The sequence below is a fragment of the Carassius gibelio genome, chromosome A24 (genome assembly GCF_023724105.1).
Source record: "Carassius gibelio isolate Cgi1373 ecotype wild population from Czech Republic chromosome A24, carGib1.2-hapl.c, whole genome shotgun sequence".
Lineage (NCBI taxonomy): Eukaryota > Metazoa > Chordata > Actinopteri > Cypriniformes > Cyprinidae > Carassius > Carassius gibelio.
Genome location: NC_068394.1, coordinates 8,955,339 through 8,968,886, shown reverse-complemented (window position 1 = coordinate 8,968,886; position 13,548 = coordinate 8,955,339). Strand labels below are relative to the sequence as shown.

General features: G+C 34.9%; 1 protein-coding gene across 1 annotated transcript; it reads right to left on the bottom strand.

The window, feature by feature from the left end:
* Window positions 1–213: 213 nt before the first annotated feature.
* Window positions 214–13,459, bottom strand: LOC127946389 (receptor-type tyrosine-protein kinase FLT3-like). Its single transcript, XM_052542932.1, has 25 exons — window positions 13,047–13,459; window positions 12,640–12,715; window positions 12,339–12,427; window positions 11,424–11,566; window positions 11,183–11,289; window positions 10,949–11,066; window positions 10,670–10,815; window positions 9,740–9,870; window positions 9,508–9,646; window positions 9,159–9,336; window positions 8,979–9,076; window positions 8,778–8,889; window positions 8,487–8,674; window positions 4,270–4,361; window positions 4,042–4,174; window positions 3,854–3,958; window positions 3,630–3,740; window positions 2,730–2,886; window positions 2,448–2,533; window positions 1,997–2,115; window positions 1,648–1,770; window positions 1,442–1,553; window positions 1,258–1,357; window positions 1,066–1,171; window positions 214–985 (listed from the first exon to the last, which is right to left on the bottom strand). Exons 1-25 carry the CDS (start codon window positions 13,068–13,070, stop codon window positions 863–865), a joined length of 2,916 nt encoding a protein of 971 aa, XP_052398892.1. The 5' UTR covers window positions 13,071–13,459; the 3' UTR covers window positions 214–862.
* Window positions 13,460–13,548: the final 89 nt, after the last annotated feature.

The window sequence follows — 13,548 nt, the reverse complement described above, 5'->3', positions numbered from 1 at the left end:
ACAAAAACGACCTAAGAGTAAGAGGTTTTCCTGGTCCTATGCTAAATATTCTGACCCCCTCCCCCCCTCTCTTCTGAACTACACCCTGCTGTCACTGGATCATGCACCGTGGCGCCACCCTCTGTAGGTCTATGATATAAACACCTTCAGTTCAAACATCCATTTATAAAACTCTATGAAGTTACACTACACAGAATCATAAGAGACAAAGTGCACAATTTATGTTTTTTTTTATTATTATTATCTTAAACCTTACATACAAATGTTTTCCAATATTTAAAAACAAATTGTACAGTTTGTTAACTCATTTTCAAATATCATTCCCCCTCTGTCTCAGTGGATTGAAAAAGTTAAGAATGCTTAACCTGAACAGTAAAGGTGATTTTGAGTTGCTGACTGATAGAAAGACACACTGAAATGTAAGTTATGGACTAAATTATTTATAGAAAATCTGCACAAATAAATTCCTACGCATACTGTAGACTATTCTTATTACATGATAAATAATATTTCAAGAATAATGATTAAACCCTAACTGTCTAAGATATTTGAATAAATATAATGAAAATTATGTTTTTGTTATAAAAATAGAGCAACTTCACCTGCAAAATATAATAAAAATAAAATAATTTATAATCTGTTGTACTTCTCAAGCACAGCATCTCTGGTAAACCTTCAGTATGGAGTACAGAAACAGGTTATTCAGCTGTTACAGCAGTAAGGTACACTTTCTGGAATACATTTTAAAATTGGGAAGATACATACAATTTGTTAAAAGCCTAATGCAAGGCTTAAACTCCCATGTTCACACGAGAGGTTCTGTTCTCACTGCTCCAGGATTGTCCACTGCTTTGCTTTCATCTCAATTCTCAGTGTCAGTCTGGCAGACATTCAGTTTTTTCTCCATCAGTGTAGCATCAGGGGTCATGGGTGCATTCTGGTATGTTATGTCAACGTGGCAGTATCCCCCAACATTGTAATACAGCTGTAGACAGATATCACAGTAAGTGTGCATCCACCAACAATTTTAGCCCATTTTAAAAATAACTTTCACATAAAAGTCACCCTTTCTTCCAAAGCAGACAGCTCTTTTTCCATGAAAGCTACAAGCTTGGAGAAACAAGGCCGGTCGACAGGATCCAGCATCCAGCAGCGACACATTACCTTGTAACTAAACATACACAAACACATTTTAAATATCATTCTCCAGTATTTAACTATATAAAATACTAATTATATTTATATAGAGGTACTTACACAGATTCTTCAGCATAATAGGGTTGCTCCATGTGATATCCACTTTCAATCATTCTGTAGAATGCATCGTTCACAGTTATTCCAGGATATGGGGTGACTCCTAATAATAAGTACAAAATAGTGATTTATAAGAATTTTCTTGGCTAAATACAAATTAATAGCTGTATACAGCAGAGAGAGAGACCTAGAGAAAATATTTCCCATAGCAGAATGCCATAGGCCCAGACGTCACTCTGCATTGTGTAAACCCCTTTGAAAATACTCTCAGGAGCCATCCACTTCACAGGCAAACATACCTGCAAGAATGCCATGTATTCAATTATAAATACAAGTCAGATAAAGAAAAACCAGTCACATCAAGGATATCACATATGCACACACAATACCTACATTTCCTTTCACAACATAGTTGGAATCATGTTCAATGTCTCTTGCAAGGCCAAAGTCACCGATCTTCACCTGTCTGCCATGTGTCACCAAAACATTTCTGGCTGCCAAGTCCCTATGGATACACTGTAGGCAGAAAATAGTTTATTATAGCCTTTTTTTACATTGACTTTATAACAATATAATAAAAGAAATGAAGCACTCATGGATCCAAATATGTCTAAAAATAGTTTTAATGTACTAAGTGTACAGAAGCTATAGGCTGTGACATGCTCATGTAGCATTCAACATTTAAAAATAAGTTAATAAAGCTGTTAGTTTTGAAGTATCATGATCAGAAATTTAAGCTCACATTTTTAGAGGACAGGAACTCCATGCCTTTTGCGACTTGAAAAGAGAAACTCAGAAGATCATCATAGGTGAGACTGTGAAGTTCCTCTTCTTGATGTTTGTCTTCACATTCAAGCATTTCTTTAGAGAATTAACATGAACAGTGGTTTATTTTCTAATATGTATTTTAAAATTATTATTAGTTGTATGTTAAAAAACCAAATGAGCAATCACATTTGCAATCGCATACTATAAATGGATGTTTTATGATCAGATGCATGTATGGTTTAATGTGTGAAACCAAGTGAATATGAATAATAAAACAGATGGTTAAAAATTGTTAATAAAATAAAAATAATAACAAATGAAATTTTAATTAATAAATGAAAAAAAATGTCTTTTTGACCCTCTTAAAAGTCGGTTTAATTCATACAGTTGATGAAAAAATTCAGATTCTCCCGTTCTCCACCTACCCTCATCAGTAGACACAGGACTGAGGAGCGCTTCGTTCTCCTGACCTTTGGTTGCAAGTGTCATGTGCACGAATTGGTTGCTATCGCTGTGGAGGCACAACAAGGGGAGAGAAGCACACAGTCATTTACAGAAACGACAGTTTATTCATTTATGTGCACCTTTACATTTACGGTTCCACTTTAGGACAATATATTCATTTCCCTCTCGTTCACACTGGGGTTTTTTTCTTTGTTGAAAAGGCCACTGCTGTAATTCTCTGCTTGGTGGACATTTACGCAAACCTGGAGTTTCTCTTCTGCTGGAAGTTGTGGTAGAGGCCCCTGAATCTGTCCCTGTTGAAAGCGTCCGTCAGATATTTGTGAAAACGTTCCCTGTTGCTCTTCAGATAGTTCAAGAGATCTCCGTTACAGCAGTACTGGAATATCAGGTAAATAGGACCTGCGGATTTAAAACAACAACAAACAAACAAACAAAAAAATCTATCAAATTTGGCTTTAAGGACCAACTGACTGTATATTATCCTGCTTTTTTAATGGTCAAACAACCGACCAATAATAATAAAAAGTAAAATCCCCATTAATTTTCTACATTGACTACATTACCCATGATCCTGTAATATTTTAACATATGGTTAGTTTGCAATAAACATATATATTGTTTCTATACATATAATCAACAACTTATAGTTTTATATTCCACTGTTGTTTTTAATTTGATTATGTTTTTCATAATGCTTCATGGGATTGTACAGTAGTTCTTTCCCTCGCTTAAGCCATTATTCAAATACTGGCCTCAAATTAATGTTTGTAATGTTGTGATTCAATTTATAGCAGTATGGCTTGGTTCATGGCTTACAACATGTTAATAAAGACTTTTTCATAATCACTATGGGAAAAAAAAGTTTGGAAAAAATACTACAGGAAACAACACTGCTCACTCTCTCTCTCTCTCTCTTTATATATATATATATATATATATATATATATATATATATATATATATATATATATATATATATACACACATACATATATATATATACATATATATATATATATATATATATATATATATATATATATATATATATATATATATATATATATATATATATATTGTGTACAGTAGATGTATTCATTAGAGGATATGATTCCGAAACTCATGACTTCTCCAAATCTTACCTGAGCCTGTACAAGCTCCGAGCAAGTTCACAATGTTTTCATGGTGTCCAATATGAGTCAGCATTTTCAGTTCAGACATCAGAGCTTCCTTTTCCACTGCTTGGTGCTTGTCTGTTTAATTCATAAATAAACAATGCAAAGCACACATTTACTGTCATATTCCCAAATGTCAGTGATATATACAGATATAGATTTTAATGCTGTTAAATTATGTCATTCCTTACCTTTTAACATTTTAACTGCTACCTGAATAGACTCTCCTGGCTTGCTGATCCCATACGCTGTAGCCTGCACAACCATCCCAAACGCTCCAGATCCCAGCTCATTCCCTTCGGAAAACACACAAAACTAAGTCATAACACTTAATAAGATATATATAGCAAGTCTAAAGAAAGTTCCTGGTGATCTTTACCAAGCTCAAGATTTTCTCGTGGAAATTCCCATTTGAGGTCATACTTCGTCTCCCTGAAATCAATGTATATGTAGTCATTGTCATTAGGTCCGATCATCTGAATCATCTGGATCTGACACTGGTACCCAGGCTTCTGTAACAAAGGAGTGAGAGTCAGTGTTTGAAGGGGTAAGATCTGTGATTCTAGGTGTTTGTTTGTCATCAGGACAGAAGCAGGTTCAGGTTTACCTTAACTCTTATAAAGATGATTAAGGCAAAGATGACCATGAGGAGTATAAAGATGACCAGGAAACAAATCGCATAATCAATACTGAAGAAAGCTGTGGGAAAAAAGCAGGTAAAAAAAACATTTAGTTACAATTGTGACTCAACCTCAGTGTTGAATATATATTTAAACAAAAATTTGAGCTGAATACTGAACTAACATTGACAGACAATATGTGATATCTGATTCATATATCAGAAAGAAAAATGTAAATATGTTTTTATAAATATCAATCCATGGAAAATAAAAGAGCTCAGTAAAAATACCTTTTCAAAGCGGCAAATATTGCTATAAATAAAGGCATTTTTTTGTAACATGCTATATTTAATTCTGTTTCTCTGTATGTGGTGTAAAAATATTACCCACATATTTACATATAGAAATATGTAAATATATGGGGAAGTGTTCACATTATTAGTCCTTGACTACAGTTCAAAAGTTCGCGGTTGGTAAGATTTTTGTTTTCGAAAGTCTCTTATGCTCACCAAAGCTGCATGCATTTGATAAAAAAAATACAGTAATATTGTGAAATGTTATTACAAATTTAAATAAATATTTTCTATTTAAATATATTTTAAACTGTAATATATTCCTGTGATGGCAAATTTTCACCAGCCTTTACTATAGTCTACACATGATCCTTCAGAATCATTCTAATGCAGGGGAAACAGGTCAATTTAGCTCAAAGGGAATCATTTAAGATTTTAAAGGGAATTTGAACAGAATCACTGTTTCATGGCTGATCACTGAGACGCCCTGCGATTCACTGAATGAGCCGTTTAACATCAAATCTGCACTGGATATTAATATCCAAACTATAGTGAAAACACTATCAATTAGCACAGTAACAAGATCGGCAGACTAGTAAGCAGAAAAGTAGCAGCAGGCATGCAGACCGAAGCACGCTGGAACCGCGCTCAAAGAACCCTAAAATTCATGATTGAAGCACAGCTGAAAAGCAAACGCTAAAAGCAGAATTTGAAGGTGTCTTGAGTATTTAAACTGGACTTTTGGCCACACCTCAAATGTTGTCTTGACCAATTAGATATTGTCTTTGCTCGGGGTATCATAAATCATATGCTATCTTATCAAGCACATGTTCCGAATCTTCCCGCTCTTGCAGGGTCTAATTTTGGACATGATTTCTATAACAAGAATATGATACATTTGACAAATAACTAATGGTCAGAAACATATCAAGCAAACAGATTCGAACACGTACATACTAAACATGAATATGAATCCTTAAACTATCCACTAGTTATTAAAAGACATACACAATATGTGATTATAAACATGATAGTCAAATGTGGGTTACACTGTTGGGAACGTTACTTTAAAAAAAAATTAGTTATAGTTACTCACTACTTGTTCCAAAAAGTAACTGAGTTAGTAACTGAATTACTCTATTATAAAAGTAACTCGTTACCAGGGAAAGTAACTATTTGCATTACTGTATTAAAATAAATAAACAAATAAATAAAATAAAAAGTTGCTATATGTCAAATCTATATGTTTAATTTTTTTTTTAGCAGTTTTCACAAGTCAGTTGAAATAAGTAGAACAGACAGGTGTTCGTACATAACTTTCGATTTTTATTGCACGTCAACAGACAGCAAGAGTTTTATCCTGCACTTCCAAGTATTATCTTTCTAAGAAAAGTGTTTTTGGCCACTAGCTTTGTAGATGCGCGTGTCACACATTACATGTACACATTACATTCACGTTCTTGCCTTTGATCACAATGAATTTGAATTAGTGCTTATATCTCTAACTCTGCTGCTGCTGCTGCGAATCTCGCATGCGTGTGTGCGTGTGTGTTTGACGCCACTATGGACGCCGCTGGCGTAAAAACACTGGCTCTGATTGGCTACCATGAAACACATGACTCTGCCATAGCCAATAATAATCGCTTATCTCATTATTAACCCACCTCCTCACTCGCTGTGTGAGCCGTTCGGATTACATCGTTTATTAAATCAATGCATAGTAACGCACCGCATTTAACTTCTAGTAATGTTAACGGCGTTATAACAACGGGAAAAGTAATTAGTTAGATTACTCCGTTACTGCAAAAATAACGTCGTTACCTAACGGCGTTATTTTAAACGGCGTTATTCCAAACACTGGTGGGTTAAGTATAAATAGAGGTCGGGATCGTTGCGTCACGTCGCAATGCATTGTGGGAATCGCGGTACAGAAGTAGATGTACTGTATAGTAGGCATTAGGTAACGTTGGTCATTTTGTCATTAATTTTGATTATTTTTTGGAAAATGGTTCAGTATTGCTGTATTGTGAACTGCTGTAATCGGTTTCATGATCGACAGGGCAAACGCCTCGTGAATCATATTAGTTTTCAACATTTTCCTACTTGGAAAAAAAACACAAGGTGTCTGAAATCACCAAGAGGCGTCAGATGGCTTGGGTCGCCACTGTACGGAGGGAAACCATCACCTTCGATAATATTATAATACATAGTTATGGTGAGACATGTTGTGTATGGTCTCTCTCTCTCTCTCTCTCACATACACACACACAAACTCAGACACAAACACATTATGTTTTCTCTAGTTTTTGGCCAGTAAGTCAGTCAGTTTAGTGTCTGTATTTTTTGTTTAAACATTTTCTTTTGACCCAATCCTGAACTTAATTTGCTTTTTGATATTTTTGTGCTGACTGTATTTAACAAATTTGAACAACTTGTTTAAAAAAAAAAAAAAAAAACTGGAACGAACTTCAAAATAGGAAGTTAAGCGTCTTGTTTTGGTGAATGGTGGCTTGTGTCTGAGGTGAATGTTCGTCAATATTATACCGGATTACAGAACTACCGGAGGAAAACAGTGGATTTTTGCAAGTATGATAGGTGAGTAATTACTCCTGAAGTGTAACAAACCCGCATAGACAAGCTTCATAGCTCGCAGAATCTGATAAGTGTGTGTGTGTGTGTGTGTCACCACTGATGCTTGGTTAATGTTAACATTTCCTTAGTGAAAAAGATTGTTTTCTCCACGTTTAATTTGCAGATCCATTTATGATCTGCAGGTGAGCCTCCAGTGACTTTTTAAAAAGTGAAAGTGACATTTTTTAATTGATCGGAGGTGTCAGCGCTCACTCCACAGACCCGGTAGGATAAATTATCAGGGAAACTGAGGCTTGGTAAACTTTCATGTGTTCATAGGGATCGATTCCGCCTACAACCACTTTTTTTTTTTAAGTAGCGTTGTTTGGCTTCATTATTAAGTTTGTCCGTATAGGTATAGGCAACTTTTTTTGTCACGTTCTATAACTTTTTCTGGAGACTGGCTATTATCTTATTACAAACCTGCTATGCGATGCCTCTAAAATGGCCGCCGTTACCCACAATGCACCATTCCATGACGTCTACGCCCGAGCTCTATACATATGGAGATAAGGGATGGACTGATATTCATTTATAAGTCCTTTTGAGTTCATTTTGGTCCATCTATATCTAGAAAAGACAGTTCCGGTGCAATTCTCTGAAACAAGGATGTTCTGTGGAGACCAGAGGTTAAAAGGTCCCCTAGGGAATTTTAGTCTGGTTCTGCTAAGTGGGGGGAAGTCAATCCAAGGATCTTGTTTATTACTCTCATAGGTTTACATGTGATGGTCAGACTGTCCATCTCTTTGATTACTTGCCACAAATTTGACAATCTCTTCTCAGAATTGAAATTGTCAATAATTGTTCTAGTGGTGTTAATGTAGAAAGCTGTTCTGTGAAAGAGTTGGTTGGTTGGTTATCTTGCTTCTGACTTGTGGCACTAGAAACGATTTACAACATCCTGTTGCCTTTCTGAGCAATTCAGCTTGTGTTTCAACCACTCTTTAATTAGTCTGGTTCGGGTCTGATACACTAATATGTTGATTCGGTGTTCAAACAATGTTAGCTGATAAAATTTATTTTGCTATCAAATAATTTTTGGGATTCTTTGATGAATAGAAAGTTCAAAAGAATTTCATTTTAAATAGAAATCGCTGGCAACAATGTAAAATACTTAATGTACTTAATTTAATGTGTCCTTGCTGAATTAAACTAAAGACTTTTGAAAGGTAGCTTAAAGAGTTATGAAATCCTTATTTAAGATCTAGTAAGATAATATGCTAGTCTGCATTTAGGCTAACTCTACTGAATCTAGCATTCAACTTAGAGTTTAGACTCACATTTTGGCAGTTGTAATTGTTCACTACAGCGAGTCCCTGCTATGTTAGTGATGCAGCATTTGATAAGATGGTCCTCGCTGTTCGCGTGAAGTCTGGAAAACTCAATTTTCTTCTGACAGAACTGATCTGAATCCATGACCTTGGGCTTGGCAACAGGTATCTCTTTCCAGTTTTCAGAATCAATACATCTGCAAAAATATACAGATGCATAGTTTAATAAAATAGCACAAAAAACAACAAAAACAAAACATGCATTTCATGTTAATACCATTGGTTTTCTATGCTTCTTACTTGGGGTATGATGGGCAGATCTTCCAAGATAAATTCGCAGGTATGGAGCTTTGAGTCTCACAAGATATGACGTTTGAATCCTTTTGTAATTTTATTGCAATTTTAGGAATTTCTGCAAAATGCATGGCATATAAACTTGGTGCAATATTTTCAAATTTAACTTCTCATTATTTTTCAGTCAAAATGTTTATGAGCACTCACCTGAAATGCAGAGAGACACATTCCTTATGACACTATATTGCTGAGTCTTTAATTTAATTTGATATTGGCCTGGTTCAGGGTTACACAGCTCAAATGCACTAATGAGAGAATTAACAATATAAGCAAACACAACAACACACTCTATCATTTGCATTAAAATGGATAACATGGGGTTAATACCTATTACAGTTAGAGAAATGAGTCTCTCTGCACTGTATTTTGATTTGATTTGGTGTAATCCAGTGACACTGGGCTTTTGGGTAGGAGAACACTTGAGCCTGGAAGCAGAAGCTTGCCTTATTTTGTACTAGTATGTTGCTGTTCTCATTTAGCTCCTTTATGTCGATTTTGTCATTTTCTTTCAAGGAAGGATCGCCCATAGAAAAAAATATCACTTTAATTATTTTTTCCACAATAAATGATTGTCACACATTAGAAGAAGCTCACTGATCGCTGTGTATTCTATTTAAAAATCATATATTATTATTTTATTTTTTTTGTTAATAGAAAGGGCAATGGTTTTACTTACCAAAGACCTTGACGGAGGTCTTCCTCGCTTGGTTGTTTTTAGATATGCAGGTATACTCCCCAGAATGTGTCACGTTCACTGATTCAATTAAGAAGTATTCTGTCCAGTCTTCAAAATATAACGATGTGATTCCCTTGACCTGAATAGAAAAAATAAAAATAAAACTGATCAAATGGTCAGAGCAGTGAAACTTCGATTTAATATTTCTTTATGGTTGGTATCCACATCTTACAGTTGTGTTATTGAATTGCCATCTCAGTTCAGGGACGTCCATAGATTTTATGGTGCATCGGAGTAGCAGAGACTGACCAGATTTCAGGAAAATCGTCTGAGCCTTTTGCCCATCCACATTATTATTGAGATCTGAAAGATCACCAACACTATTCACAGAAGGTTTTCATGCTGAACCAAATTCTTACATAACTAATCCTGCTTCATTTACTTTAAATAATATATGCTGTCAAACAGTGCCGAAAATAAGATATTTTGATAATATAATATTATAATATATGGGTACTTATTATATGATTTTCATCTAAAGTTTATGGGTTTTAAGTTGGGGGTCATTTGTTGATAGATAATATATAATATTAACATTTTAAATTGGAATAAGGATTGCATAGCTGTGAACTTATCATACATAAAAACACCATTATTCATCTGTACTCTAGATAAGAAATTGAATATTTGAAAATTTTTAGTTATAGTATCATATTAAGTAAAATGTGTCACTGATAAAATGTAAATGTTTTTTTTTTTTCATGACCCATTTTCAACAAATACCGTTTTCACACATGTACAATGCCACACATAAGTTTTGGGTCGGTAATTTTTTTTTTAAGACATTAATACCATTATTCTTAAGGGATGAATTAAACTGACAAAAAAGGGGCAGAAATAACATTTATAATGTTACAGAAGATTTAGATTTCAAAATAAATGTTTTCAATGTTGATAATAATAAGAAATGTTTCTTGAACAGCAAAACTGCATATCAGAATGATTTTAGAAGGATTTTCAATAACGGCTGCTGAAAATTTAGTTTGGTCATCACAGGAATAAATTCCATTTTAAACTATATTAAACCAGTTATTTCAATTAAAAAATAAATGCAGCCTTTTTGAACATAAAAGACTTTCAAACACATCAAAAAATTACATACCGAAATGATGAAGCTTAGTGCATTCTTCTCCCAGCAAATTACTGGCACAGCACTTTATATCTGGACTTTCAGGTTCATAGTTGTAACTCGTCACAATGCTCTCTGTCTTATACCACTTGTCTTTCATGCCCTCTTCTGGATTTTGCCTAAAAGGAAAACACACAATTGAATCACAGCCATGTAGTTAAAGCATTGTTTTATGTAATAAATTCTCCCAACAAGGAACCATCCCTTCAGAAGCAGTATCTACAATAGTAGCAGGCCATAATGTCAAGTTACCTGTTACCATACCACCTGATGGTTGGCTTTGGGTTCCCCTCAGAGGTACACACTAACTGAACTATATATGCAGACCCTGCTTTTGGAATAGCTTTGAGCACAGGAACCGATGGCCTCCCTACAGAGACAACAAAGAGACATCTTAAATAAAATGAAACAACTCAACAACTAATATGCTGTTATAGGTACTAGTATCCATATAAACATATTTCCTCCATTTTATGTTTGACTTACTTTTTGGTGACTGAACAACTGTTACATTATGATTGCCACAGTTTACAGTGTATGTTTCATTTCTAAATCGCTCAGTGGGCTGTAAAGCATGCATAGAGGAATTTATCCTGTAGGAAGCATATCAAATTAAAAATCATAATCAATTATTCATCAGAGATAAAATTCTAATCTTATAATTTATCAATGACATATTGATCTATTAGAGTTATTTCATTAAAAAATCTATCCAACAGGTATAAACCTTTGGTGACAGAGACATTTAAGTCCATCTGAGTGGTTTTGTGGGCATGCACTGTAAATTTCCACAGTTTGTCCTTCAGTGAAATCCAGTTTAATTGGGTCAGAACTCCTCAAATGAGTCTCTTCCAATGTACATCTTAAAGTCTAAACAAACAAACAAACAAGTGCACTGATGTTAATCATCAAAATAGCAAAAGTAGCTTGACAGTAACACTAAAATTCGAATCGCTGTGTTTGTTACAGAAATTTCTGTTAAAATCCTCAGTTCCGCTTTTATTCTTAGCTACTTTTTAAGTGTAAAAAAAACTGTCTAAGCCTTGGATGCAAAGTAAGAAAAATACACAATATCCCTTCTTACAGAATCTTGGTAAATAATCACAATAAACACAAGCTAGTTCATGGTCAGTGTGTTTAAATATATTTAGCATAATAACATTAACATGTAACTATTAACTTTAAATGAATGACTACTTTTACAGTGTGTTATTAACACATTTTTCCTAATATAACAGTGAAGAAAAATTATATTTTCATCTTCCATCAAGAGAAACCTTTTACACTGATAACACTTTAGCAGCAGCATCAACTCTTTGAGGACAAATCTCCTTTTTTAATTACTTTATATTTTATCAAATTAGCAACATTGTTAATATTAATTTTTACAGTAAAGAACTGAATGTTTAGAATGTTTAAATCTTACAAAAGTATGTCAAATTAAATTTAAAATTAAAAAATGTAAATTATAAAAGCATCCATGTGCCCACTTTCAAATTAATGTAAAATTCACTCTTGTTAAGGATAACCTCAGCCCAGTGGCACATGTGGGTGAAGCTAGAATATCTGCTCGAGAAGAGCTTGAGAATAACAGACAGAAAGCTGTACTGAGCCAGTGAGTGGCTGATCAGAAGGACTTTACCGATCCATCAGTGTCACATTGTGGACGAGTCTCGGCGGAAGCGTCCGTCACCGCGCTGCCGCGAGCGCTCCAGTGCAGCACCAGTAACACTTCGGCACAAGATACAGAACATTACAAATATGAGAGAACGACAATGAATTAATTAATAAACAATAAATAGACAACTATAAGCTACTGGAATAAATTAAACCGTATAACATAGTACAGTTACGCACATAAAATCCATGTCCAAAATAAACTAGTTTGTCACCAGTTCACTGGTAAATAAGCCTACAGGTAACAAATCTTTTTTCTGACTTACCCACCACAAGTCTATTTCCTGGACGCATCGCGTGAAGGCATAACAGCTTCTTCCTCGACCCTTGTCTGATCATGAACTAGGATGGACAGCGAACAAAGGCGCAAAGACTTTCACTTCAGCGCATGACACAAAACATCACTTCTTAAATTGGCACAAAGACAGTCGCTTCAGCACATGACACAAAACATCACTTCTACAGACGTTTATGCTCCTCTATAAATGCCTCAGGTTGGATATTAGTCTGAGAGCAATTAAAAGAAGACGCCTTTGTTTTGGCAAGTAGATTGCCTTGAATCAGTTATGTTTCTGGGTGGCTGGGGGGCGGTGATAGTAATTGCATATAGCCAATATCAGAGAATGTTTCAATAATAATAATAATAATTATAATACTTATTAATATTTCTTACATCTAAAAGCTTTTTCTTTTGCATTCACTTTGCATAAATAGCATGTCCTTGGCCAGGAGGAGAAGATGTCATCAGACAGATTCCAAAACTCTTTGGGTGTTTTAACCTTGAGCCATAACACCCTCCTGTTGGTGGGTCAGCTGTGGTGGCCAAATCACCCCCATCTTCTCTTTGTGGATTTCCAGCTTTGCTCCTCTCTCCTATTTTATAACCAACATGATGCTCTATTTGCTGCCTCCCCAATCCTACTGACTGCTCTCCTTCCATTTAGCCCAATTGATGTGAATATTCTCCATACCGACTGGGCCGGGAATCCTCTACAGCCTGCCACCTGCCACCTTTTCTCACGACAGTCTTACAAAAGATCTTGATATTTTGCACTGCTCCTTTCAAAAGCTTGGTGGCATCCTCCTTCCCACAATTCGATCAAGATCTTCTTTTCTTGTCAGACCACAGAACCACATCTGGTCTTAGGGTTGTCTGGATTACTTTATATATATAT